Raw genomic sequence first — 27,481 nt, 5'->3', positions numbered from 1 at the left:
TCCCTCTCTCTCTCTCTCTCTCTCCTTCCATATGTAATACTTACATACTTACTTAGAGAAAGGACTTAACTTTCAAACACGTTTCCTCATACTCTGCTCTAAGTAAGTAGTTATTAAAACATTCTGATACAATTTAGAATTAGTTATTTTTGGAGTATTTTATGTCCTGAAACTGGCCAAACCCAGCACAGCCTATCCAACTGGATGTGTGACCCTCTGGACACTCACGCAGCTGCCCCATTGCCAATGACTCCAACCTGTATGCAGGTGAGTTTTCTGCTCTGAAGGGCAATGGACCCAGGCTGCTAAGGTAGGTGGCCTGGGTAGTTTTTAGGTCAACTTCTGTGAGATATATATAGATAGATATATATATCACTGCCTGCTCTGAACTGCAGTCCACCTGCTTCCAAAAGCAGACTAAGTTCTTTAGACCACTCAGGTATCAGGCAAGAGAGGTCAATGCAACGTTCACCCTCCAAGAAGCCCAGTTCAGGGCAATTCAAGACAGAAACTTACAGCCTTCTTGGGAAAGAAAAGTAATATAGGCAGACCTCCTCAGTCCTTTAGATTTACATGCACTCAAAGTAGTAAAGAGCACATGGTGGTTCTCTGCACATTTCAAACAGCAATGTGTAATGTATAACAAATTTCTATTCACCATTCCCGTGGACTCTGCAGCAAATTAGCAGCTAGCTCTCCAGAAATGATAAAGCACGCCCTATGCTCTATGTGTTAATACAGACAAAGCACTTGCTCCTCTAACAGAATAGACATGTCTCATGCTTTTTATGTTGCATCATTTTCGGAGGCTGGCCCTGTTCCTGGTCCCAGAGATGCTCTTGTAGAATTGTGGTTCCTCACCCCTGCAGATGCTGGCGACTTTCAAGACTGTTGTACAGAAAGTTCTATTTCATTCTTTAACCATTCTACACAATGTTCCCTTCTGTAATTCTAGCTTCTTCTCCTTCTAAAAGAAGCTCCTTGCGTATATTCACACTGGAATTCACATGACATAGAGGCCTCAAGAAGCAGACCCACAGCTGAGGAGCTTCTGCTGAAGAAGAACTTGGGCCTAGGAGGGACCATTATACATAGTATACAGCATTAGTTAGGACTCCAAGAGTTACATTTACTCTGACTCCAGAACAGTTTTACTCAACAGTCCAAAGGAAAAGTCATTCTCTTTTCCAGTGGAGCAGGCCCAAGGCCATCTTAGAGGTCAGCTCAAGGTCACATTTTCCTCCATTCTGAGAAGCTTGTCTTGCTGTCTGCATACTACAGACCACAGGAACTAAGCACGTGGGCCGGGAAAAGACCTGCTGGACCCATAAAGCTAGCCCCTGAGATGTAGGAATACAGCAGGTGAATAGAGAACACACGTTACCGTGGGGGGCTCCAGCTTCTGGGCTCCCTTTCCTGGGGTGCCCCTGCTCTGTGACCTCCTCTCCTTTTCTTGTCTCAGTTCTAACTCCAGCTGAGTCCTGGTCAGGTGAGAGAAGGATGAAAATTCTGATTTCTGTATTCATATATTCTCAAGAATGCCAGACCTTTTCCTTAAAGTTCCCCAGTGAAGTTTTAATGCCTGATAAAGTTACCAGGAATATGTGGACAACCAAGCTCTGAAATGTCAGAATACAGTAAACTAGCAATTCTATAACACATAAAACAGGTGTGCTCTTTCTCTGGGAATTCAGAATGTAAGTGAGGAGCACCCAGGTCCAGCAGGTCAATCATTCTACATTACTTCTTAAGAGTTGCAGCTACCTGGATGGCAACATACTTATACTACAGCTGAAAGAGAGCCTTTTTACGTTTTTAGTAAGACACACTGAAAGGACAGGCGTTGTATTTCTATTTCATACTGTTTGGCTGGTCCCTATACTTACATAATCAGTTCCCACACACCCCGTCCCCAAACCACGCAGCGTCCTCGGTAGCTTCGTGTTTTACAGCCACCGCACTTCCTCATCTGCAGTCAGTGGCTTTAGCACCAAAGTGCATCCAACTTAAGAGGTGACATGGGAGAGGACTTAGGGTTTAGTCAGAGAAACAGGTTTCTTTTTTGTCCCTTTAAGGGACACTGTAGCCACTTACCTAGCTTAATAGTGTGAACTGGGACAAACTGAACCCCTCTAAGCTGTCACTCTATCTGAAAGTAGGGGTAATAACATCACCTATTAAAAGGATTGCTAGAAGACACTAGGAACACCAATGTGAAGTGTGGTAAAATGTATACAACATACTGCAGGAATTCAGGAGATGTTAAGTGTTATCACTAAAATCGGATTAGATATCATTTACTATAGTTTTGGGAACTTGGTCTCTAATTCTCTTTTTATTTTAGTTTTTGAAGACCAGAGTGTCACTGTGTGCAGCCCAAGCTGGCTTTGGGCTCTTGTCTCGGCTGAGAGTTCAGGCCTGCACCACCACGGCCAGCAGCCAGTTCCAAACTATTTGATTACAGGATGTTGAGTGGATTTTGGAACTGTTCACCCATGTGAAGTTTTCTGACTTCCGACTGTTCATAAAGGACACTGGAAAGACCAAGCCGAGCCGGCTCAGGACCTGACTCCTCCTTGTTTAGCCTCTGCAGTACCCACCACCACCCTGCTGGTGACGCTGCCCCTGTTCACCGCTGCCTGGTGAGTGCCTCCACTTCCAGCTGCAGACTGTTGATCTTGTCTCCGAAGTCCTGTTTGAAGAGCCGATTGTCCAACTCGGCAGACTGGCGGCCTCGCTCAGCCTGGCGCAATCTGGATGTGAGCCATATGAACTTGTGATAAAAAACAAAAGCCATGGTGGGGAGGAAGACCAACTTCACAAACACAAAATAAGACAACCCAAGGGGAGACAGGGAGAAAAAAAAAGCAAGACGTAGGAAGAAATTATGATGGGGAAACAGATGAAGAAACAAATTCTAAAGAAAAGCAAGATGAAGGTGAACCAGGCAGAGGGAAAGCTGGTGTTCTATGTTTTTATTCTAGTACTACAGTTTACAGCCATCAGATGATCAACAACAAGACATCACTTTTTGGAAATCCATATCCAGAGCCACCCTCAAGTACACAACAGTTTATGCTGATGCCATTATCTCTCTTTCCTAACAGCTGGTACGCTATCCTTCTGTCTTCCACATACAGTTGAACGAGCAGGCCGAGCTGCTTCTCACGTGGGCTTAGCACGATTCCCTGATGCTTCCCTGGACCACAGGAGGCCGGAGGGCAATCTCTAGCAACCCTTAGCCAGGCTCCCGACTCCACACAGACAAGCCTCTGAACGTCTGGCTGGGTCTTTCCTTTCCTATCAGGTGGTGTGTGACCAAGCGACAAGAACTCCACATTGGGGTTTGTAAGACTCCTGACCATATTCTCTGAAGATTCTTACGGATGCTTTCTTCTAAATGTCTTATAACTTTGCACCTATAAAGAATCATGTTTTATAAGGTGAAATATTTGAGGCTTTCTATAATAGAATTTAGAGGCATGCTATGTGTAGTCTAACTTTTATTGATTTGATTATTCTTTTCTGATGCTCATGTAAAAGGCGACTCATCACCGTAAAAGGCTGATGAACAGCAGAACGCAGTAGGAGCTTTATTTATACAGGTGCAAAATTATAAGAATTAAAATGAGTTCAAGGACCCTCCACTAAGTTGGCTCTAACGCAGGCCCTTTGAGGACCTATAAAAACACACGAACTCTGTTGTACTCTTAATTCTGGTTTGCCAAGAAGGTAAAAAATGTGAAGCAAAGGGATTATCTTCGCCTCTCTCTTAGCAGGGGCAATGCTACACAGCATGCCAGGAGGAAGGGCGGGAAACATGGAACAGAACCCCGGGCATTGCGCCAAACCCGCTGGATGGGGTAAAGGCTCCTGTATATATAAAAGCCTGCCTCCCCAAATCAAAAATAGTGTTTTTAAATCAAAGTATTTATAGGATTATTTACAATGTAGGGCCTAGAAAGGGTTAGATTTGCAGTCACTTAGAAAAAGCAGCCCTGCTAGTATTGCTTGTGGATCTTTATTTGATACTAACCAATGCCAGCGCATTATTTATTTCTCATTTGAAATTTTTTTAGTAACTAGATTAGTTTTCCAGAACCTTTAGCAAACTCCCATCACAGAAAAAGCGACAGAAGCTTGGGCAAGTGTTCCAGGCAAGGACGGCAGGCCGGAAGTCGAGACTACACCATGGCCTCTCTATCCCAGTAGGATAAGCAGGGGAGATCTGAAAATCGTATTTGTATTAAATTGTTCTCTCTGAGCTACCTAAGTAATAAGTAGAATGACAGAGAAGGGCAGAGGTAGAAGGTGACGCATGTTGAGAGGGTTTCCCAGCTTCCTCACTGTGATGTTAAGAGCTACCTAATTACTACTTGGTTTCTAAGTACTTCAAAGAAATGCAAGGATGCTGTTTTACTTTTTTGTCCAAAATCACTAAGGGAAAAATAAATTGCAAGCAATCTTGGTTACTGAGAATAGAACTGTAATGAAATACTAAGTACTTTTCCTGGGCTGGGGAATTAAACCTACACAAGGCAAGAGAAGAGAGGGGTCATGGGCTAAGACAGAGCTACTTCAGGTCCACGGTCACCAGGTGACACCTGTAGGAGTCACACTGCAGAGAACAGGCTCCCTGCTGTGGACACAGGCCACCTACAGAGTCCGATCACTATCAAGGACACATGTACAATACTTCCGTTCCCCAGGCTTCCTGAAAATGGTCTTTTGATTTACTGTTCAACTCAGAAAAATTTCTCAAAGTTTATTTGGTATTTAATGAGGAACCCATACCAAAATTTCTAACTCTGGGGAAGAAAATAGCAGCAGCAGCAACAACAACAACACACCCAACCTATATATCCAACTATTTTTTTTTTTAAGTCCAATAAATTCAAGGTCAGTTTTGGTGACTTTTTATATAGAATCAGAGCTTAAATGTAGGGATTTCTGACTTCTTCCTCTTGTAGTTATTTTGTAACATCAGACTGAAGCGACCAGCTCCCAAGTGTCTAGTGATGCTTTGGGATCAGTTTATTTGCTGCACTATTTAAGGTCTTTGCCTGTTTCACCAGATCTTTTTCACTTAATGAAATAAAAACAAAAAAATGAGTTGGAAGGGTAATGAGAAAATGGATAAACAGGAAACAAAGACAGTAAGAAAAAAAGTCAGATGAGTCATTATTTTAGTTTTGTTGGCCTTAAATGCCAAGTCAAAATCACTGAGGAATAGTTCAAACATTACAAAAGTACGACTCATGAATGAACCACAAGCGTCGGTCTATTACATCATAAACTTATCAGTGCTTATGAACAGGCACTCGGATAACGCGGTCTATAAATGGATTCATTTCTATCTAGCAGTCACAGCAGTATCAATCATGCCAAAGGTTTCAACCTTTTTCTACGTTTGCAACTAGCTTCATTATTAACACTAATACGCTCTGCTGTTCAGGACACTCCCTCCTGGTGAAGAATCATCTGAAGGAAGGTACCCATCTCATTCATTCATTCACTCACTCATTCATTCATCAACATATGCCATGTACATTCAAGAACTGTGACAGGACTGGAACAATTAGTTAACTAACTGCAAGGAGCTCACTCTCGGAAGACAAGACACTGAACAGACTACGGTGAGGCGCACAGTGAGAGAGACCAGGCAGTATGGGGAGCGGTGGAGAGGAAGCGCCATTTCTAGCTGGAAAGAGCTATGGGGGGAAGCCAATGTCGGGTGGTGGCCCTTGAGCCCTCATGTAAGCAGTGGATTTGAAGAAGGGAGTGGGAAGGGAGCGTTCCTAACTGGTGGAGCCGTCAGAATGATGAGGGACGGAAAGGAAGGCAGGGCCAGCGGAGTAGACGGAGGGTGATGAGCAGGTTAGAGGGAGAAATGGCAGATGGTCTTGGGTGCTACAACGCATTCAGCTGTGAAGTCTCAAACACTTCTCCACCGCTGCAGAGTTACAGGAGGAGCAGATGATTTCAGACCGAGGGAGAAAGAGGAAAGAGACAGAAGAAGAATAGGTTTGGGGGAGAATTACAAGCGCTGGTGGACAGGATCAAGTAGAAGATGAAAACTCCCGACGGGTGACAGGTGGAGGTCAGGGAAAGCACCCAGCTCTTCAGGAGGAAGACAGAGGGGAGGTGAGAGAGAACAGAGAGAGGAGTTCAGGATGAGAGAGCAAGCCATGATCAATACTTGGAGGACATCTGCCTTTCAGAATCCCTACCTCACCTAGCATGGGAGAAGTTAAAGACTTTAGTGACAAACAAAACTATACAATTACAAACAGTATTTCTTTCTCCCCCCCCCCCCCCCCCCCCCCCCGGAAGCTGAGGACTGAACCCAGGGCCTTGCTAGGCAAGCGCTCTACCACTGAGCTAAATCCCCAACCCCTAAACAGTATTTCTTTAGATAGGGTCTCATGCTTTTTTTTTTTTTTTTTTTTTGGTTTTTCGAGACAGGGTTTCTCTGTGTAGCTTTGCGCCTTTCCTGGAACTCACTTGGTAGCCCAGGCTGGCCTCGAACTCACAGAGATCCGCCTGGCTCTGCCTCCCGAGTGCTGGGATTAAAGGCGTGCGCCACCACCGCCCGGCGGGTCTCATGCTTTATTTTAACCCAGTCTAGCCTGGAACTCACTATATACAGACCATTTTTTTTTTAATTAAAACATTTAATTAAAATATAATTACATAATTTGTTACCTTCCTCCCCCCAGCCTCTCCTCTGTCCTCCTTCCTCCCTCTCAAACTCATGACCTCTTTTTCTTATCACACACGCACACACACACACACACACACACACACCCTGCTGAGTCCGTTTTGTGTTGCTTGTATGAGCATGATTTTAGAACTGGCCACTTGGTACTGGATACCCAGTTAGGAGGCTCACCATGACTATCTATCTCTCCCTCTCTCAGCTCTTGCTAGGCACCTGTAGCTCTGGGTCTAGGGGTGTGGGGATGTGAGATTCATTCCACGTTAGCCTGTCTATTATATAGACCACTCTTAACAATGTTTCAGGAACATCGTGGAACACACACAGATAGAATTTAACCAACGTATCTGACTTAGGTGGCATCTACTTCCGCACGTTCCATGTGCGGAGCCTGTTCTCAGCACTTCCGACACGGAAAGAGGCGTCATGGCAACAGCGGTTACCTGTGCTCCAGCTGTTTGATGGTGGCAGCCATCTGATTGGTCTTCTCTTCTAAGCGACTGTTTAACTCACTCTTCTGTTTCACTCCTAGGTCTGAGCTCTGGGAGAAAAGAATTGTACGGATCTATGGTACATGTCTGTTTTAATCATAATTGCAAACAGGAAATAAAGGGAACTGATCTACATTTGTGTGTCAGTTCATTTCTAAGTAGAAAAAGAAACCAAGAAGCATTTTTGCTAAAATAAGTACTATTATATGAAGCTTATCACAGTATCAGAAGGCTCATCGATTTTTCTGTCCATTAAAGATCTAATGCAGTTTACAATTCAGCTGATATGCTACACTGCAAAGTAGACATTGTAGGATACAAACATTTATATTTTTTTTTTATCTTTGTAGCTTTTTTCCCAACATAATATTTTTAGTGATTATTTGAGAATTTCACATAATGCACCCTGATTACACTCACTTCCCAGTCATCCCAGGTCCTACCCTTCCATCCCCCCCCCCCAAATACACTAAGTCTAATTTGTGTTACACACACTCTCACAGATATTTATATTAAATAAATTATAAATATATTTCAATATTATATGAAGGAGAAATACAATATAAAGGTAGAAAGAGAACTAGGTGGAGAGAGGAGGAGTCTATGGGGGAAGTGGGGACCAGAGGAAAGAGGATAATGGGAAGGAAGAAAAAGACAAATATCACATGTCCTCTCATGTGGAACCTAGATTTAAACACACATTAAATTTAAATACAGCACCAGGAGTTCTGAGAGCCAGGGAGTCTACTCCTTGTCTTCTCCCTACCTGCAGCTTAAAAGCAAGCTCATGCTTGAGAGCTCGGAGATCGTCCAGCTGCTGCCGCAGAGACACCAGGGCATCCTGCTTCTCACAGACATCCTTCTCCAGCATCTTCATAGCCAGTTCCATCTCCTGTCTCATGCTGATCTGGAGTTCCAGTTCCTTTTCAACGTCCTGCCCCAAAGCAAAAAAACTGCTTACACTCTTTCCTCAAGTAAATGCCATAGCATTTCACAAGAAAAAGGAGATGAACACCCTCAATGCTGAGTATTTTCGTAGAAGGTATTTATTTTGAGACATTAATAATAATAATTGATAAGTGACATTAATAGTAACTATTAAGAGCCAGGCGGTGGTGGCACACATGTTTAATCCAGCACTCGGGAGGCAGAGGCAGGTGGATATCTGGGTTGGAGGCCAGCCTGGTCTACAAAGTGAGTTCCAGGAAAACTAGGGCTACATAGAGAAACTGTCTCAGAAAACAACAACAAAATAATAATAACAACTATTAGGATTGAGAGGAACATTTGCTGGGATGTTCTTGATATAGCTGAGATCCCTGGAATAACAGAGCAAAGATACAGACTGAAGTTCTTCTGCACTCAGGCTGTGTCCAGGGCACACCTTGGACCATCTTAGTTTCATGTCTCTTAATGTGGTACAAGCATGTAACAACTTTCAAATTTTGTATCAGGTGTTCCTTCTTTAAATAGTTATGATGAAATGAATCATGCTACCATATGCTGACATTATTTCTAGGATACTTCTTATGGAAAACATTTTAATATCTAATTTACAATCATACAGAGAGTAAATGTTAGTTATTTAAAGTGCATTAAGAAGGTTGTATTTTTAGAAAACTTCGATTTCTGCCATGTACTCTTTACTTTTTAGGATTTATGTGTATGAGTGCTCTGCCTGCATGCACAACTTTTCACCAGAAGAGAGCATCAGATCCCACTATAGATGAGATATAGATGTGAGCCACCATGTGGTTGCTGGGAATTGAACTCTGGACCTCTGAAAGAGCAGCCAGTGCTCTTAACTGTTGAGCCATCTCTCCAGCCCCTCTGCCATGTACTCTTACCTTGAAGTAACTAATTAGTACTAATTAAAACCACCCCTCATTTTCAACTTTCCACATTCGTAGAGATACCGCAGAGTGGGCAAAGGCAAGAAATAATTTTATAGGGTTTGTAGAGGCAGGGGCGCATTACTGGGCGTGAGTGTCCCGGCTACCAGAACTTAGGAGGTTTACCAGTCGCAACTGCGTCTCCTCCTTCAGATGCTTTCTCGCCTCGCTCAGCGCTTGTCCTTCGGCAGTTCGGTCTTGCTTAGGAGCCTTGGGAAGGTAAATAAGAGCACATGTTTAAGGACTTAAAGACTCTGCACCAAATCAGCAGACACAATGAAGAAATTCAAGCTGAGTATATTTTAAAAGGTCATGTTGAATTGGAAGTTTGTTGTCTCTTCATTCAAAACCCGAAAGAGTTCCCAAAACTAGTGGTGGAGATCCTCCACATCGGTCTTGGAAAATACCATCATGGCTGTGTAGTTGGTTGCCAGTGCCTGTAGTTTGAGCACTTGGAGGCCTGGCAAGAAGACTGTGGAGAGTCTGAGGCCAGCCTGGATTACAGACTAAGATACGGTCTAAAAAAAAAAAAAAGAAAGAAAGAAACACACACACACACACACACACACACACACACACAAAACAAACAAACAAAAACCAACAGCAAAAAACCAAAACTACCCCCTACCTACCCAGACAGACAAACAAAATAAGGGGCTGAGACACAGTGCAGGTGGTAGAGCGATTACTTGGCTTGCACGAAGCCTGGCATTCAATCCCTAGCACCTCACAAAACGGGAACAATGACTCAGATCTTTAACCCTGGCACTTGGGAGGTGGAAGCAGGAGGATTAAGAGTTCAAAGCCATCCTTGGTTATACACCAAGTTCTAGGCCAGCTTAGGTTACATGGGACCATGGTTCAAAACAAAAAACAAAAACAATTAAGAACAAAACCCCGATACCCTGATTCACTGCTTAACATGAGCTACTTCAGAGGTTTGGGTGGTACTCTATTGTTGTCCAGAGATTTCACATGTAGCTGTCCAAAGATCATGACAAAAAAGGAAGGAGGCCATTCGGGAAATTCTTCTGAGCATTTACAGTTGTTTTAACGATGTCATGCATAAAAGTCAAATACTAATATATAGGAAACTGCTTTTATCCCATTTGTACCTCTAGAAACACTAGCAGTAGCAAGGAAAGACGCCAGTGAAGTCAGAGCACAAACAACAAGCAACCCTACACTCACAGTTGACAGGTCTATCAGTTAGAATATTCCCCTAAAGTAACACTATCATAATTTAGAACAACTAGGGTACCATCATCAGGGCTGAAAGCATCACTTTATGTTCCCTACAGAGGTTGAACACAGGTATGCTCACTTGCAAGCCCAGAGCTTGGAAGGCAGAGGCAAGAGTCTGAGGTCAATCTGGGTCACACAGTGAGACTCTGTCTCAAAGAGTAACAACAAGAAAAATAAAAAGACAAAACTGAACAATATAAAATAAGTTGCAAAACTATACCATAGGTGGATTTTTCTGTCCTGCCAGCCAGTTCCCAAATATCCACAGGGAGACATATTACTAATTATAAAAGATTAAACAATAGCTTAGACTTGTTACTAACTAGCTTTTACAACTTAAATTAACCCATTTCTATTAATTCACTTTCTGCCTCGTGGCTTTATTACCTTTACTCTGTACTGCCCATGCTGTTTTCCTGCTTCCTCTGGGCCTGGCTGACAAGTCTGTCCTTCTTCCCAGCATGCTCTGTGCCTCCTGCCTAGCTAATGGCCAATCAGCTCTTTATTAAACCAATCAGAGCAATGTATCTTTATACACTGTAATCAAATATCTGGAAACACTGCACTATATAAGAAGTTTGGTCCTTGGCTGGGCAGTGGTGGTGCACACCTTTAATCCCAGCACTCAGGAGGCAGATCTCTGAGTTAGAGGCCAGGCTGATCTACAGAGTGAGTTCCATGACAGCCAGGGCTACACAGAGAGACCTGTTTCAGACAAACAAACAAACAAACCAACAGCCCTCCCACATAAAACAAAACAAAAGCTTGGTCCTTGAAAGTGTTGTTATGTAGAAAATTCATTTGCATGCTAACCTTTCCCAGTGGCAACAGATAAAATAAAATTATTTTATGACATGAATATTTTGCCTACATGAATGTCTGTGCACACTTGTGTGCCTGGTGATCCCAGAGAGCAGAAGAGGGAAGTGGATCATCTAGAACTGGAGTTACAGACAGCTGTGAGCTGCCATTTGGGAACTGAGAACTGAACCCAGGTCCTCTGGAACAGCACTAACTTTCTTAACTGCTGAACCACCTCTCCAGCTCCATTACCCAGACTCTAACCACTAGACACAGTATAAATTATTAGCGCACACAAACAAGAGCCTCAATTAGACTTTCCGAGTCTCTAAACAAATGTGAGCAATGATGAGCTGTGGCAGAGCAGGCACGAGTTTCTGAGAGCTGTACCCTGCTCTGGGTTACACAGAGTCAAGGGGGAAAAGCGCAATCGATAGGCCTCAGTGTCCAGGACCGGCCGCCTCCCCGTGGCTCACACCAGTGCAGTGTCCGCTCCACGAAGTCTTAGAACCCACTCAGGACTCACCTTCCGACTGGATTCCAGTAGATAGGAGCTCTCCTCTTTAACCCGTTCCATTTCCTCTTGTAAGGTAATAATTCTGTTGTTGGCAACGGCAAGCTGTTGACCAAAATTAAAACCAAAAACCCTTTTACTCTTTTATTAAAAGAATAATTATTATCTGCTAAGGCATGATTTTCCGGCTTGAGTGTTTTTCGGAATCTGTAGCTAAAGGAAGCTATCTATCACCTACTAAAATTGTTCTCAAGTCAGTTATGTGGTGCATGCTGTGATCCCACCATTCTGGAGGCTGGGGTTAGTAAATTCTCTTCAGCTTCAACTACAAAGTGAGATCCAGTCTCAGCAAAATAAGTGTTCTAATGAGGAACACAGGGGAAGTATCTTTCAAGTAGGTAAAACAGAAATTAAAATCACCTGATATTGCTTCTGGACTACTTCTATTTTGGATGTACGGGCACGGGTGCGCACGTCTGAGTGTGTGTGTGTGTGTGTGTGTGTGGTGTGTGTGTGTGGGGTGTGTGTGTGTGTGTGTGTGTGTGTGTGTGTGTGTGTGCAGGGCAGAGGTTCGTGTTGGGAGTCTCCCTTTAGGGTTCTCTCCCTCACTGTTTGAGACAAGGTCTCTCTCTGAACTTGACACTCCAGCTTTGGCTTACAACGGCTAGCCAGTGAGGCCCAGGACTTGCCGGTGTCCATCCCCCAGGGCTAGGGCTGCAAACGTGTGATGCCAGGCCCGGTTTTCACACAGGGACTGAGCATCCAAACTCAGGTCCTCATGCTTACACAGAGAACACGTTATTCACTCAGTCATCTCTTGCTGTTACCTTTTTACTATGCCCCAGTGGTAAGACTGATCGATTCCAGAGCATCTCCATGGCTACATTCTAAATACAGTTATTAAGAATGCTTCTAAAATATTCAGAGTGAGGTCTTGTCTCAAAAGCAAATGAACAGAAGATTGTGAAACAATATCTAAACAAAGGTTTAAAAAAGTACTCACTTCCCTTCATGGGTGTCACACTGCAAACTCTCCAAAGACCTTTTATAGGTAATTCAGTACTTAGGCGGCTAAGGCAGGAGGGCTTAAGTTTAAGGCCAGGGTGAGCTAAATAAGACTGTGTTTCAAAAAAGACAGCAACTATATATTATCTATCTATCTATCTATCTATCTATCCTGCCTATCTCTAAGTTCTAAACAAAAGCTAATTAGCATACTCCTAATTAGTGCACTGAATTTATTTAAACCAAGTTTATCTCACTGTGCCTAACAGGACGATTAGAAACAGCAAATGAGCTTGCATTCTGGCTCATTTACTTAAGAGCTTGATGAAAACATCTACTTCTATTAAACAAAGGCTAAGCTACAGATTTAGCCTACTAATCAGATGTCAACCATCAGGTTAATTTCCTCTTCTTATTCCAAGGACTTTTCTAAGAGCTTCCACATTTATATTCTTGCCTAATCTCCAGAGTCATCGTGGAGTTGAAAGAGGAAGTATAAGCACCCCCATTTGCCAGTGGGGGAACTGGGCTTTTTCAGAGGTCAAGTGACCAGCTTAGTCAGGGGCACATGACAGTAAGAAGCCTAACAAGAAACGGGCATCGCTGGCATTCCAACCAGCTCTGCCTGTGTTAGACATGCTCAAGAGCAGACAGGATGAAGGGGTCAGGAGCTCGCCAGCTTGGAACACACATCAGTGTTCCAGAGAAATCTGTCTAAAGGAGGTGGGGGAGGGGCAGTCTTTGTCTAATTGTACCACATCAATGGTGGCCAAAATGCTCCCTGAATTCCGAGTATCACGCTGCATTCTATCTAATCCCACTGGGAAAATGAGTGACTACCAAGCCAGAACAAAAGGTATGTCCTACAGCAGTTTTTATCTGAAGGGTCAAATCCTTCATGTCCACGGTGTTAGGATCCTGCCCTCACTCCTGTACATGCGCAGCCCTGGGTCTTGCGTCTCACATCATTGGGGGCGATGTATGCACCTTAAAAAGCTGGATGCAGACCCCACGCTCCCTCTCTGCTCCGCTCCCCTCTTCCCCAGCCCACCATCTTTCTCTCTCACCAGGCCTAGTCCCCCCCCCCCCCCCCCCCCCCCCCGCCCTTCCTCTAATAAAGCTCTCTGTAATTCTGGCAGTCGTGGCCATGGCTCGTGACTTTTCCCCGGTAACCAGTGCCGATTACCATCCTTTCACACAGTAGTAGGAACGACTGGTTTCACTAATTTATATTATTAAATTTATAGGTCAAATAGTTTCCAAAACACTTACCTCCTCTGTCAGTTTCGTGTTGGATTTTTCTAGTGCGTCTACTTTTGCCTGCAGGTTGTTTACGGTAGCACTATCAAGACAAGAAGAACAGAACAGTCTCTTCTGAAAACCAGTACAACAGCCTGTCCGTGCCCTCCTAACCCTAACCCCCATCATACTTAGCAGTCCATATCAACTCTTTACAAGTTTAACTAGATCACATTAATTTTTTTTTTTTTTTTTTTTTTTTTCGGTTTTTCGAGACAGGGTTTCTCTGTGTAGCTTTGCGCCTTTCCTGGAACTCACTTGGTAGCCCAGGCTGGCCTCGAACTCACAGAGATCCGCCTGGCTCTGCCTCCCGAGTGCTGGGATTAAAGGCGTGCGCCACCACCGCCCGGCTTAGATCACATTAATTATACAGAATGAGTTTGTGATTTTTCATACAGGCATTTTGATCATATTTATATCCCAAAACCTTCTTTAATGCACTCAACTGCTGCCAGACTTGTATGCTCTGAGATCGCATACAAGGAGCTCCGCCCATAACTGCTGTGTCCTTGACACAGAGGCAGTGTCCAGTATTTGCTGAGTAAAATGAAAGAGTGGATGAATACACGGTACGTCCTAACTCTCCCTATACGAGACACAACAGCCTACGTGCACACCGACCACTCTTCCACTGGTTTCACTGCACTCAACCATTTACTTCTTTCTACAGCTTCTGTTAGGTGTCTCTGACTACAGACAGAGAAACTGCGGTATAGAAAGAATAAGGAAGAATCCAGTTTATATTTGGGTATCAAATAAGCACATCTTTGCTTGACTGGCATTGACAGATCATTATGGCCATGCTTACTTCTTAATCCCCAGAGAAAATATGTTTAAATTGTTCTTGAATTTCCTAGCTGGAACCAGGACTACTCAAATTTATGCTGACACTGATAGAGGATCCTAGGCAGGAGTAAAAGGGTCACTATCATTTCTTTAGGTAACATTTGAAATAGGAGTATCAATATGCCAGCTTCCTCTGTGACAAATAACAGCCAGAATATCATGGTAAAACCAAACATAAATGTATAAATACAAATATATAAAGGAGGCCAATATCAAGCACTCCTGTGGAAAATCCCCAAGCTGCTCCTAACTTATTTTCAAGTGCTAGCCTTCCCAGCTAGATTAAGAATACACCCCTGTGACTGGCCTTCCAGGCAGTTCACACAGATCTAGAAGCTGAAACAAACTGCCAGGTCAAAGATAAACCAACGGCACGGGCTTTGCTTTCCAACTAGCCCCAAGTCAGAAGTCAAAGGTAAACCCACAGAGACAGCTGCTGTTGGCCACTCCTTCCCGGCCCCGCCGAGCTAGTCAGAAGAACATAACTGACAGAGATGCAGTCACCTATCACCCTTCCATCTCAGACACATCCTCACAGCCCGGAGTTATCACCCTTCCATCTCAGACACATCCTCACAGCCAGGAGTTACCACCCTTCCATCTCAGACACATCCCCACAGCCAGGAGTTATCACCTTTCCATCTCAGACACATCCTCACAGCCCGGAGTTATCACCCTTCCATCTCAGACACATCCTCACAGCCAGGAGTTACCACCCTTCCATCTCAGACACATCCTCACAGCCTGGAGTTACCACCCTTCCATCTCAGACACATCCCCACAGCCCGGAGTTACCACCCTTCCATCTCAGACACATCCTCACAGCCCGGAGTTATCACCCTTCCATCTCAGACACATCCTCACAGCCCGGAGTTACCATCCTTCCATCTCAGACACATCCTCACAGCCAGGAGTTACCACCCTTCCATCTCAGACACATCCTCACAGCCAGGAGTTACCACCCTTCCATCTCAGACACATCCTCACAGCCAGGAGTTACCACCCTTCCATTTCAGACACATCCTCACAGCTAGGGGTTACCACCCTTCCATCTTAGACACATCCTCACAGCCAGGCTACCCAGAGCAACTCTTTAGACCACCAGACTAAAGAAAATAGCCAGAGTAAACATCTCTTCCTTGGTTGGCCCTACAGGCCAGAATACTGCTTTTGCACTCACACTCACATACTCTGTGAGAAGAACAAGACTGCACCCTTCAGTAGAATGGTAAGGACCTGCCTTCCAACGCAGCTCTTTTTTTCCCCCTTCCCAGAATGTGTAACTTAGCCTCACTTGTATATTGCAACAGATGAAACTTTCCCCATTCTTCAGTTCAGCAGCTGTCAAGATCTGGGGCTTGCCTGCCTGGGGCTTTCTCTTGAAAATTTGTCCCTGAGTTCCCTTCTGAGTCCTTTCTTATTTTTTGTTTTTATTTAATGTGTGTGGGTGTTTTGCTGTATTATGTTGTGTGTCACATGTGTGCCTGTGCCTGCAGAGGCAAGAAGAGGGCATCAGAGCCTCTGGGACCAGAGTTACAGATGGTTGTGAGTCCTTATGAGGTGCTGGGAATTGAACCTGGATCCTCAGGAAGGACAGTCAGAGCTCATAACTGCTGAGATATCTCTCCAGTCCCCAGTCCATTTTAAAAGTATTCTATTAATGAGACCAGAGACCTGCAAAGGGTATTCTGCCTTTGTGCCTATAGAAACATATCTACATTTTAAGTCAATTAAGAATGTCTTTTATGCTAGGCATGGTGGCACACACCTTTAATCCCAGCACTTGAAGCCAGGGGCAGGTGATCTCCATGAGTTCAAAGCCAGCGGCCAGCCTGGTCTACATAGCAATTCCTAGGCCAGCCAAGACTACACAGGGTCTCAAGAGACAGAGGGGAATGGGGGGGATGGCTTTTATAACAGACCTTACAAAGGCTCTGTAAGCTACAAACAAGATAATAATTAATGGCTGCATTAATGTTAGTTATCCTCCTAAAATTATTAAGCCGATTTTAACAGGAGAATATTAAAGTAATTCTGGAGAGTCTGAAGTGTCTGGTGAGTACTTGATAAATTAGTGGTAGTGAAAGGGAAAGTGACTATCAACTGAGTGTGGAAGTGAGAAACGCACGGGAACAAGAGAGATGCTTTACCCAAGGCCAGTACTGTGGTCGGTGCTTTATCCGAGGCCAGGATCACGCATTCGGGTCACATTTTATAATTCTTAATCGAATATACTTACTTAACCTCCAGAGTTACAATCTCAGGATAATCCTTTACTGCCTTCCACTAAAAGTTACCTAATTTATCCAGTACTTAGCTCTGTGAGTGGCAAATGGATTTTTCTGTGAATCTGCTGAACTTTGACCAAATGGGTCTTCATTGCTCATTGTTTTCTGATTCCTTGCTCTCTTAATAAACCCCAATAAAAGAATTTTATTCATCCTTTACTTCAAATGTCTGTTGAGTTCTTCTACGTAGTTCTTCTGGTCTAGAATTGCAGTAATCTGACCATCCCTGGAGGGAAAAAATAATGGCAGAAATAGAAGTAAGAGAAGTGATAGAAATACCAAGATACACCTTTCATCCGAGCTTTTCCTAAAGTGTGAGACTGCTGGGCACAGACACACTGAACCAGAAGTCACACTTGATACACCATTATTTTGACATCTCAACAAGGAAGAGTCAGTGGTTCAAAAGTGGGAAAAAGAACCCACATTAGTAAGACTTTCATAAGGGTCAAGATATTTTAAAAACTATTTTGTGTGAATGCATGTTTTGCCTTTGTGGATGTCTGCACCAAGTGTGTGCAGTACCCTTGGGTCTCCTGGAACTGGAGTTACAGATGGTTGTGGGCCACGATGTGGTTGCTGGGAATGGAACCCAGGTCCTCTGGAAGAGCAGCCAGTGCTCTTATCCACTGAGCCATCTCTCCAGCCCCTGTTCATTTATTTTATTTTTTTAAATACGGGGTCTCTCTATGCAGCTCTGGTTGTCCTGGAATGCACAGAGATCTGCCTGTCTCTGCCTCTTGAGTGTTGGGATTAAAGGTGTGCGCCATCATGCCTGGCTTGTTTCTTTGAGTTTCTGGTCATCCAGGCTCAGCCTCCCACAGTAGGACATAGGTAGGGCACAGCAATGCTGAGCTTGTCCAAATTTTCAAGCCCTACTTCAAGTTATTGGAGAACTGGCTGGGCATGGTGATTTCACACCTTTGGATCCTATGCTGAGAAGCAGAGGCAGCAGGGAAGCCTTGAGTTCAAGGCCAGCCTGATATATATGGGGAGCCCTAGGTCAGTCTGGGCTAGAGTGTGCGACTCTACCAGAAAAACAAAAACCAAACAATATGGAGAATTGAATTGACTTTATATATCTTTATTATGTCTATCCCTGAAAATACCTAGCCAGGAGTCATTCACCTAAAAGTCCTTTTAATCATAGGCCCAATAATCAGATATTTTTGTCAAGACTGTATTAAAGTTATGTAATCAAAAATTCTTCTACTAAATCTGCTAATACAACATTGTTATAAACTAGCCAAGGAAAAACATGTTATATCTGAGAAAAAGGGAAACACAATTTCTTCATACATACCCTTCACTACCTTTACTGCTGTTTCCATCTTTGAGATACATAGAAAAATCTATAACTCCAACCTACAGAGAAAATATTCAGAAGTTAATAAAAAATATGATTCTATTCTCAAGACATAAAACAATGTTGCTTTCTAGACATTCAAAAATAACACAACCACGACAATCACTAGAACGTATATGATAAACATTTAACATTTTACTATGAATATAATGGTAAAGGGAGAAATTAGAAGAGCCAAGGTAAGTCACAGGGGCTGAGGGTGCAGCTCAACAGCAGAGCATTCCCCTAACAGGCACAAACTCTTATTCCATGCCCAACACACACACACACACACACACACACACACACACACACACACACACACCACACACACACACCATCACCACCAAAAATAACAACAAAAGAAAAAGAAAAGACAATTCATGACAGTGAACATAAAGAATAAGGTTTAAATTTTCTTTCTCTTTTTCAGGCACTCTGCTACTGACTATTTTCTTCTAGGAAAAACTTAAAAAGTTATTTTTAAACTTAATTTCTACGAGCTTGCAAAGAACTGGGTTTCACTGCACACTCTCCAGTGCCCTGTCCCTTCTCCCACATGCCTTCTCACCCTAGAGCTTACTTTGCACTTTCAGATCACATGTGACCTTTTGACCTTCCCCATCTTGGTCAGCACATCATGTCCCCCTCTGTGGTCACCTATTCAGTTTCACAGTTTAAAAATTTATACTCAGAAACTATACCCACAAAGTCTCCCCAGCACGATCGCCTAAGCCTGAGGTGACCAAGGACAGCAACAAAAGACATGTCACAGTGGAAAGGGGACAGTCAGGCCCCAAGCCCACAGGAAGAACTCCAAGGTCACTAAGGACTGCAGACAGGAGGAGAGACAGTCTCTTCCAGGGAAGAGCACACCAGCGGCTTATCCAATACCAAATGGTCAGCCCTGCAAACACACACACAAGTAACAGTACACAGACTGAGCAGGTTATATTTAGGGATATACATACAATACATACATACATATATATATATATATATATATATAAATATATAAAAAACACAACTAAAAAGGGGGCCTATGATTTGAAAGAGACCAAGGAGGGGGTTATTACAGGACACAGAGGGAGGAAAGGGAAGAAAGAAATGATATAATTACACTATAATGTCAAAAATAATAAAACCATTATAGTTATAATTAAAAAACAACATCTATTCCCTTGTTTATGTTTCACAGGATCAGAAAAACAAAAGCAATTTAAATACCCATATTCTTCACACCGCCCCAAATGACCACTACTAACACTTTGGTGTCTGTTTCAACTTTCAATGAGGAACATCTTCATTTTTCAAATCAGCCACTTCATTACACAACTTATTTCTTTTTAAAAATCCAAATCACACAGCATATCCTTTCCTACTTTCCCTGAGTAAAATGGAACAAACCCATCACATTGTTTCCTACAGAAGGGGTGAAGAATAGTCTCAGTGAAAACTCTTTATTATTGGGCAACTAACTCAAGCATGGCCCTGATCAAGGTGAACTGTATTTACAAACTCCTTTATGGCTCACAAGATCCCCTCTAACTACCCTTTTTTATCTGTATATATCAAGACATGGAAAGCATCCAAACCAACTACAAGATGTACTCAGCTAGAAAATAAGACAGACTTTGAAACTAAGTAGTAGGGCTTTAGAGCCTTCACGACACTCCTATGTGAGCCTGGCTTTTAATATAGATCCTTATATTAAAGGAAGTACACCCAAGAAGGCAAGAGCTTGAAAAAGACAAAAATCTATTTTTTTTATATTCACACTGAGATGCAGAAGAACTTGAGGCAGGACAACTGATGTTATGAAAGATTTACTAATAAACTTGCTTGGGAAATACTAAGTTATAGAAAGTGAATTTATCTAAGGAGACGTTGCCTCCAGTATGACTGGAAAACCGTAATGTACTGACCAGGCTTGTTAGAAACTGAGAGAAAGAACATTTTGCTCCTCAGTTCAATTCCCAGCAACCACATGGTGGCTCACAACCATCTGTAATGATGCCCTCTTCTGGCCTGCAGGCAAACATGCTATATATGTAATAAATAAATAAATCTTTAAAAAAAAAAAAGAAGTTTAGGGCTGCTGAGAAAGTTTCTGCTAATGTCTGTTCATCAAGATTGACCTCCATTGAGACTCCACTTCCACAACAAAAAGAGACAATTCTCTCAACTGGCCATTAGGACCATTTCATAACAAAAACCAAGCCTCTAAGGGGCTCTAGGAACACCAGAGGGTCACAACCATCATTAAATCCTGGTCTGCCATTAAGTCCCCAGTGAGAGGGTCACAGCCATCATTAAATCCTGGTCTGCCATTAAGTCCCCAGTGCTCTTCACAGGAAAAGCACAATGCTGACAGCGAGGCAAGCTGAACCTGGGTAACAACTCTTTGAAAAGAACAACACTGGTGGACTCAAGAAACCAGGCATTATCTGTGCTGTGTAAATCTCCCATCTGCCCAAACGGCCAGACTTACAGTTTCCTAGCTCTGTTGAAATGGTTCACAGTGTAACCTGGGGCTGAGACCTGACGGGGATTTAAGGATGACAGTATGTGTACATTGCACAAGCCTGGGGCCCATACAGATAAACTGGTAGAGTTACCACTTGAGCTAGCTCCCTTTTGTGCTTAACCAGGACCAGTCACACACTAAAGAGCTTTTCCGCTATTGATCTCTAAGCGTGCAGAGTGGTTTCTCACTTCAAAGGCATATTAACTTTATAGGAACAACCAAGTGAGAAGAAGAAATCCTGGTTTTGATGCTCACAATGTCTTCACACTCTGTTGGTGTGATCTAATCAATCCAGGCCCTGAAGAGACAGGACACAGGGTGACACCATTGGTTATATCAGCGTTTTACCATACCTGAGAGTCCAGGTCTTCTCCTTTCATACAGAAATTGGCATCGATGACATTCAGACCCACCAGAAGACCAGCAATAATAGCTCCTTCTTCTTCCATCATGAGGGCATTGGCTTCATAGAACTCACTGCAACAGACACCCACAGAGCATGGTCACAAAGCACTCCAATGAGGCACGAAGCAAGGAGAAAACCTCCCATCTCATTGATGAGCATGGGCATCCTGAGAATACTTTCGTAAGTAGACATTTCTGGGAAGACGCACATGAGTAAACCCTGCAGGTACTAGATAGCCGGGCTGGAAAAGTGTCACTGGGAGCTACTGTGGTTGAGGCAAATATACGGACTCGACTGACTGGTCTGTGTTCATGATGACATGGGACAAGGCTGCAAGCGTTCATGCACCTCTTTAAGATATTCCTTTTTTTTTTTTTTCTTTTTTTTTTCAAGACAGGGTTTCTCTGTGTAGTTTTGGTGCCTTTCCTGGATCTCGCTGTCTAGACCAGGCTGGCCTTGAACTCACAAAGATCCGTCTGCCTCTGCCTCCCCAGTGCTGGGATTAAAGGCGTGCACCACTATGCCAGCCAGTAGAATCCCTTATTATATACATTCTTTGTTGAACATGTATATAATATATTTATATAATAATTATTACAAACATCTCCTTCACTCTATAGGTTGCCTTTTATTTGTGGACAGGGATTTGCTATGTAACCTAGGCAATTCATGATGTATATGAATGTTTTTTAATGGTACATATGAAATGAATGTCAACTTCTTGTCATAAGATTTCCTTGTTTTCTGGTGGTACAAAATTTTGAACTGCCCTACAAAGGAACACATACAGCCACAGCCACAGAGAACATACATTGTATAAAACAGCCTTTTGGGACTACGAGTGAGTGTGTGAGCTGTGGTACAGAGACCTGATGAAACTGTTACAGATATCAAGCGTTTCTGACCTACCGGCAAGTTTCTCTGATTTGACTTCATATGATATCGGCAGGACATGTCAAGAAGAAAGTTTGACTTGTGTTCTTACCTGAGAAGTTCCTTCTTATTGATCAAGGCTTTCATATACTCAGAAAGCTTCTTTTGCATTAATGCCAGACGAAGCCAGGCCCTTCCTCTGCCGACTGGTGTCCTACAAGAGCACAGAAACCATGTGACTAAGGAGACAAGTAAGGGCAGCAGGGCGGGTCCAGTGTGGGCCAGGACACGTCTTACAGTAGTAAAGTAGTAACACTAAAGCCCTTCTCAAGGTCCCCCCACCTGTGCATGCACATGTAATTGTGTAGGATAGTGAGTCTTGGGTGTTGGGGAAAATAACCTTGCATTTACATTAGTAAGTAAATGTGCTGTAGTCCAGAGACCAGAGCACTCTTCTGCTCACCTAGAAAAGTCCCATCAGTTTAGTAGCTGATGAAACCTGAGTTTAGAGTGGATTATGTAAGAAACTGGATACTTAGAGGGGCACAGGCAAATTGTGCTTTCATTCAACTAACATTAAACCAGATTCCTGTGGGAGGCTAATCTCTCCTTTTTTTCCCCCAGGTTTGAAGGCAGGCCCTATGTTTCTGAGGCTCACTTAATCTTGGCTTTAAAACCCATGGAAGACAGTTGTTTTCCTGAAATCAAGCCAGTCATAACATCTCCCTAGGTTAATAAAACAGAGATGTCTGGTATTGACATGAAGATGGCCAGCCCTTCCTCAGTAGGCACCCTTCTAGAGTACACATTTCTTCACAGTGTCTAGTGGTAACAACATTCCAGATTTGGATTGTTGTAAAAATGTGCACAGTATCACTAGCCCCAGTTTTCAAGGAGAGAAGGAAAACAGCCTGAGACTCACTTAAGTCCTGGGAGGTCTTTAACACTTGCTGTTATCTCTGCAGCTTCCGGAACAAGCTTTTCTACCAGCTCAAGGGGACCCCAGAAGGACTTATTTTGTCCAAGAAAAGTTTTCTTGGCTAAGGAAACAAAACAAAACAGCAGTTTAATAGTCTGTGAGTTCCAGACTGCAAAGACCCTTTGCTAGTAAATAAAGTGGAGAATAGAAAAAGATACTCACCGTCAATCTCTGGCCCATACACATGTGCACCCAGATATATACACAGAAACACATGTAAAAATTATGGTTTCATAATAGATAAAAATTTGCAAAAATAAAAATCTGTACTTCCAAGACTCAGTTCTTCCTTTTTTAAAGAAGAATTTGTGATTGGGGCTGGAAAGATGGCTCAGCAATGAAAATATTGGCTGTTCTTGTAGAAGACCTAGATACAACTCCCAGCACCCACATGGCAGCTCACTACTGTCTGTAACTACAGTTCCAGGGGATCTGATGCCATCTTCTGGTCTCTGTAGTCACCAGTCACAAACATGGTACACAGGTATACATGCAGACAGAACACCCATATGCATAAAAAAGAAAATTAAACTAAAAAAGAATTTGTGATCTAGTCCTATAATAATATTTAATGATTTAGTACTTAAAACCATGTAGTATTAGTGAAGAAAATATCCCAATGAAAAACTGAATACTGAAAAGGGAGGGAGGGAGGAAACAAGGAGACTTAGACCAGGGCCTACCCTAACACTGGTTAACTGAGAGAGCAGGAAACCCGACTCCAGCAGCGCTCTGCCCAACTTATGACCTGGGCAGGTAATTAGTCCATTCTCGGCAGGTCTATTTCCCTGTCAATCAGACGGAGCAGCCATCTTGATTTGCTTATTTATGAAGGCCCTTTCAGCTCTAACATCAAAAGTACTTTTACGTACTATAAGTCCTTTAAGTCAATTAAAATTCTGCTCCTATACAGGTTGTATTCAACTGTTTTTTTTTTTTTTTTTTAAAGACAAGGTCTCTTACTATGTAGTCCTGGTTGGCATGAAACTTGCTTGCTCTATAGGCAGGCTAGCTAGTCCTGAACCCACAGAAATGTGTCTGCCTCTGCCTGCTAAATGCTGGGAAGTAAAGGTGTGAGCCACTGGCCAAGTCCATTAATACTACTCATGCAAGATTTTCATTTGCTGCCTCCATGGAAAAGGCTTTCTTTCCAGCTAGGCACTGCTAAGGACTGGCTGCACGTTTGCACTTCGAGGCCGCAGCCCACCTTTCAAGCCATGCTTCAGGCAGTGTTCCATCACCACGAAGAACTGCTGGAGAGGCGCGTAGTCGGAGTCCAGGGTCCGCCCCAGGTTCAGCGCTGACTCGATCAGGCCCTTGATGCTCAGCTTTGCCATGTTCATCAGGTTCATGCGTTCGTTAGCCATGAGGTAATTAGGATCTGCAGGAAGGGAATGCACTACTTAGTGGCGAGCACACCATGAAACAGTGTCATTTCACCACACCCATGTCTGCATTGATGGTATAAACACAATGATGGCTAAGGCTGCTGGGGACCTCTCATGAGCCAAGGAATGGCACCAAATTACTAGTTTTGGTTGTATTCTTCCCGGCCAGGTGCTGCAGGAAAAGATGTCAGTTTCCTTGTTTAATCATTTTAAAAGAAAAATTGAATTATTTTATCAGCCTTTAAGTCTTACATGCTCCTCTGGTCCCTATCTGGGCACCTCCAAGGCTTACGATTCTGTGACCCTGACCGCTGGCTCAGCTGCCATTCACTACCCTCGGTTTGACAGCCTGTGGATGCCTGAAGAGAACCAAGGTAAGCCAAGTGCTTGGACGAGCTGCTCCGAGTGTACCACTTACTTTCTTCGTATTGGTACAAATCACTCCTGGGATGAAACCACCACGTCCAGCTCCCTTACTAGTTTTTATGTCTACCTGACATAGGCTGGAGTCAACTCAGGGAACCTCTACTGAGAAAATGCCTCCAAAAGATCAGGCTGGAGGCAATCCAGTAGGGCATTTTCTTAGTGATTGATTGGGAAATGCCCAGCCCATTGTAGGCGGGGCCACTCCTGGGCTGGCGGTCCTAGAAGCTGTAAGAAAGCAGGCTGAGAAACCAACCCATGAAGGGCAAGCCAGTAACCAATGCTCCTCCATGGCCTCTGCATCAGCTGTTGCCTGCAGGCTCCTGTCTGGTTTGAGTTGCCTTGGCTTCCCTCAATGGACTGTGATTCAGGATACGTAAGCCAAATAAACCCTTTCCTTCCCAAGCTGCTTTGGGCCAATGGTGTTTCATCACAGCAATACTAACGCTAACTAAGACAGTAGTTATTAAATTAGTTCATTAAATATTATGAACTATTGGTACAGTATGGTATAAGAAATTAATTTCTGGGCTGGAGAGATGGCTCGGAGGTTAAGAGCACTGATTGCTCTTCCAGAGGTCCTGAGTTCAATTCCCAGCAACCACATGGTAGCTCACACCATCTATAATGAGTTCTGGTACCCTCTTCTGCTGGGTAGGGGTACATGCAGACAGAACACTTTATACATAATAAATAAATAAATAAATCTTTAAAAAAAAGAAAAGAAAGAAATTAACTTTCAAGTTTTCAACACACAGCACACCGTGTCTGGCTCTTAGTACCAGAGAGAGACTATTTGATCACAGAAGATCCAGGTACTACTGTGTGCTTCTTATAATTACGATCCTCCCCTGACCCCCAGACAAGGTTTCACTAGAACCACTAACAATCCTTAGTCTCATCCTGAGCCTCCATAGTGCTAGGATTATATCCATGTATCACCAAACACATTCAATTTTGGTCTTAACTGCTTCTTGTAATGAGCTACGCAGCTGGTCCATAGCACAGTGACCAATGACAGAACCAGAGTCCACAATGCCTTTGTTCAACTTGAACCACAACGCCTGTGCTCTTCCCCCACCACAATCTACTTACAAATGAACTGATGGGAACAGATGCTGTTGATCCTCCAGTCCTAACATGATTATCTTATGGACCTGCTGTCTCATTATTACTGTCGAAGTATTGTCCCGTCTTAAGATCTATTTTTATGTGAGTGAGTGTTTTGCCTGCATATGAGCACACAGCATCCATGCAGTGCCTCTGGAGGCCAGCAGAGCATGTCAGATCACCTGGAACTGTAGCTCTTGCGAGCCACCATGTGTATGCTGGGAAGAGAATCCAGGTCCCCTGAGAGCAGCAAGTGCTGTTAAGGGGCCCCAGCCCCGCTTCCTCTTCGGCTTAGGTAACAGAGCAGGGACATAACAGTGCTGTGGTCTGGAGGTCCCACAATCCATAAAGGAGCATTTGGACTTGGACTTGCCATGAAAGCTATGTGCATGCATATACACAGAAATTACATAGGAATACACCGTGTAAGTGTGTACCCTCCCAAGCATCAGCACATATCAAATTTGTGCAAATAAACTAAAAGCTCTATGAAACACTTAGCCTCTGCTCAGGAAAACCAAAGTCCTGCTAAAACCACACTTACATAATTCAAATAAACAATGAGACAAAACAGGCCATTTTGTCACACTGTGTTTTCATTTATATATTCCTTCATAGTTAAGTCAATAAAGGAAAAATGACCAAATTTTAACCTAATTTACATTAACTTTAGAGACTAACAGACTTACAGCCCTAACTAAAAAATTCTGATTTGTTGTAGTGTTCTCCTAGGTAGTATTGTAATTACCCAATTAACTAACTTTTAGAGGTAGCATCTCATTATGTAGTCCAGGCCAGTCTTGAATTCAGTCTTCATGCCTCAGCATCCTGAGCAGCCAAGATAAAGGACAAACGCCTTTGCACCTAGCTTACGTTAACATTCTTGAGAAACACTTTGCGTGGAAGTCAAAATTGGTCTGTATTACCACTGTGAAAGTAAAAAGTGGTCTGTATTACCATGACTTATTTCTTGCACATTAACATGTTTAAGGCTACCTTCAGACATCTCTCTTTTTTATGTATGTGGTGTTCTGCAGGCACATATGTCTATGCACCACATGTGTGCCTGGTGCCCACAGAGGCCAGAAGAGGGCATGGGACCCACTAGAACTGGAGTTACAGATGGTTTGTGGGCTGCCACGTGGGTGCTGGGAATTGAACCTGGGTCCTCTGGCAGGGCAGTCTGTGCTCTTGCCAGCTGAATCATCTTCTCTAGGCCCAGATGTAGCTGGCTCTCTTTGTTCATTATAGATCAACTGGTCTAGGGCAGACACCTGCACATCTACGTATGTTCTCTGCTGCTCTAGTCACAACGGCATGGAAATGGAGCC

At 43.4% G+C, this 27,481-nt stretch overlaps 1 protein-coding gene across 13 annotated transcripts in view; it reads right to left on the bottom strand.

Annotated features, from left to right (window-relative positions):
- Window positions 1–27,481, bottom strand: part of Rufy3 (RUN and FYVE domain containing 3) — a 74,326-nt gene that overhangs the window by 6,348 nt on the left and 40,497 nt on the right. For 7 of the 13 annotated variants that reach the window (XM_059274630.1, XM_059274631.1, XM_059274634.1 and 4 more), the window contains 13 exons: window positions 24,437–24,610; window positions 23,173–23,290; window positions 22,363–22,464; window positions 21,325–21,448; window positions 18,403–18,464; window positions 17,260–17,325; window positions 13,939–14,008; window positions 11,674–11,766; window positions 9,228–9,311; window positions 7,976–8,143; window positions 7,162–7,259; window positions 2,634–2,753; window positions 1,385–1,481 (listed from right to left, as the gene is read on the bottom strand). In XM_059274630.1, the coding sequence (XP_059130613.1) occupies window positions 1,385–1,481; window positions 2,634–2,753; window positions 7,162–7,259; window positions 7,976–8,143; window positions 9,228–9,311; window positions 11,674–11,766; window positions 13,939–14,008; window positions 17,260–17,325; window positions 18,403–18,464; window positions 21,325–21,448; window positions 22,363–22,464; window positions 23,173–23,290; window positions 24,437–24,610 (1,376 nt within the window). Of the gene's footprint in view, window positions 1–1,384; window positions 1,482–2,600; window positions 2,774–2,960; window positions 5,086–7,161; window positions 7,260–7,975; window positions 8,144–9,227; window positions 9,312–11,673; window positions 11,767–13,938; window positions 14,009–17,259; window positions 17,326–18,402; window positions 18,465–21,324; window positions 21,449–22,362; window positions 22,465–23,172; window positions 23,291–24,436; window positions 24,611–27,481 lie in introns of those variants that run through there. The other 6 variants (XM_059274639.1, XM_059274640.1, XM_059274641.1 and 3 more) reach the window with 4 other exon arrangements.

Source organism: Peromyscus eremicus, chromosome 10 (assembly GCF_949786415.1).
Source record: "Peromyscus eremicus chromosome 10, PerEre_H2_v1, whole genome shotgun sequence".
Lineage (NCBI taxonomy): Eukaryota > Metazoa > Chordata > Mammalia > Rodentia > Cricetidae > Peromyscus > Peromyscus eremicus.
Note: the sequence above shows the minus strand (reverse complement) of the source record. Positions and strands in the feature narration are given on the sequence as shown.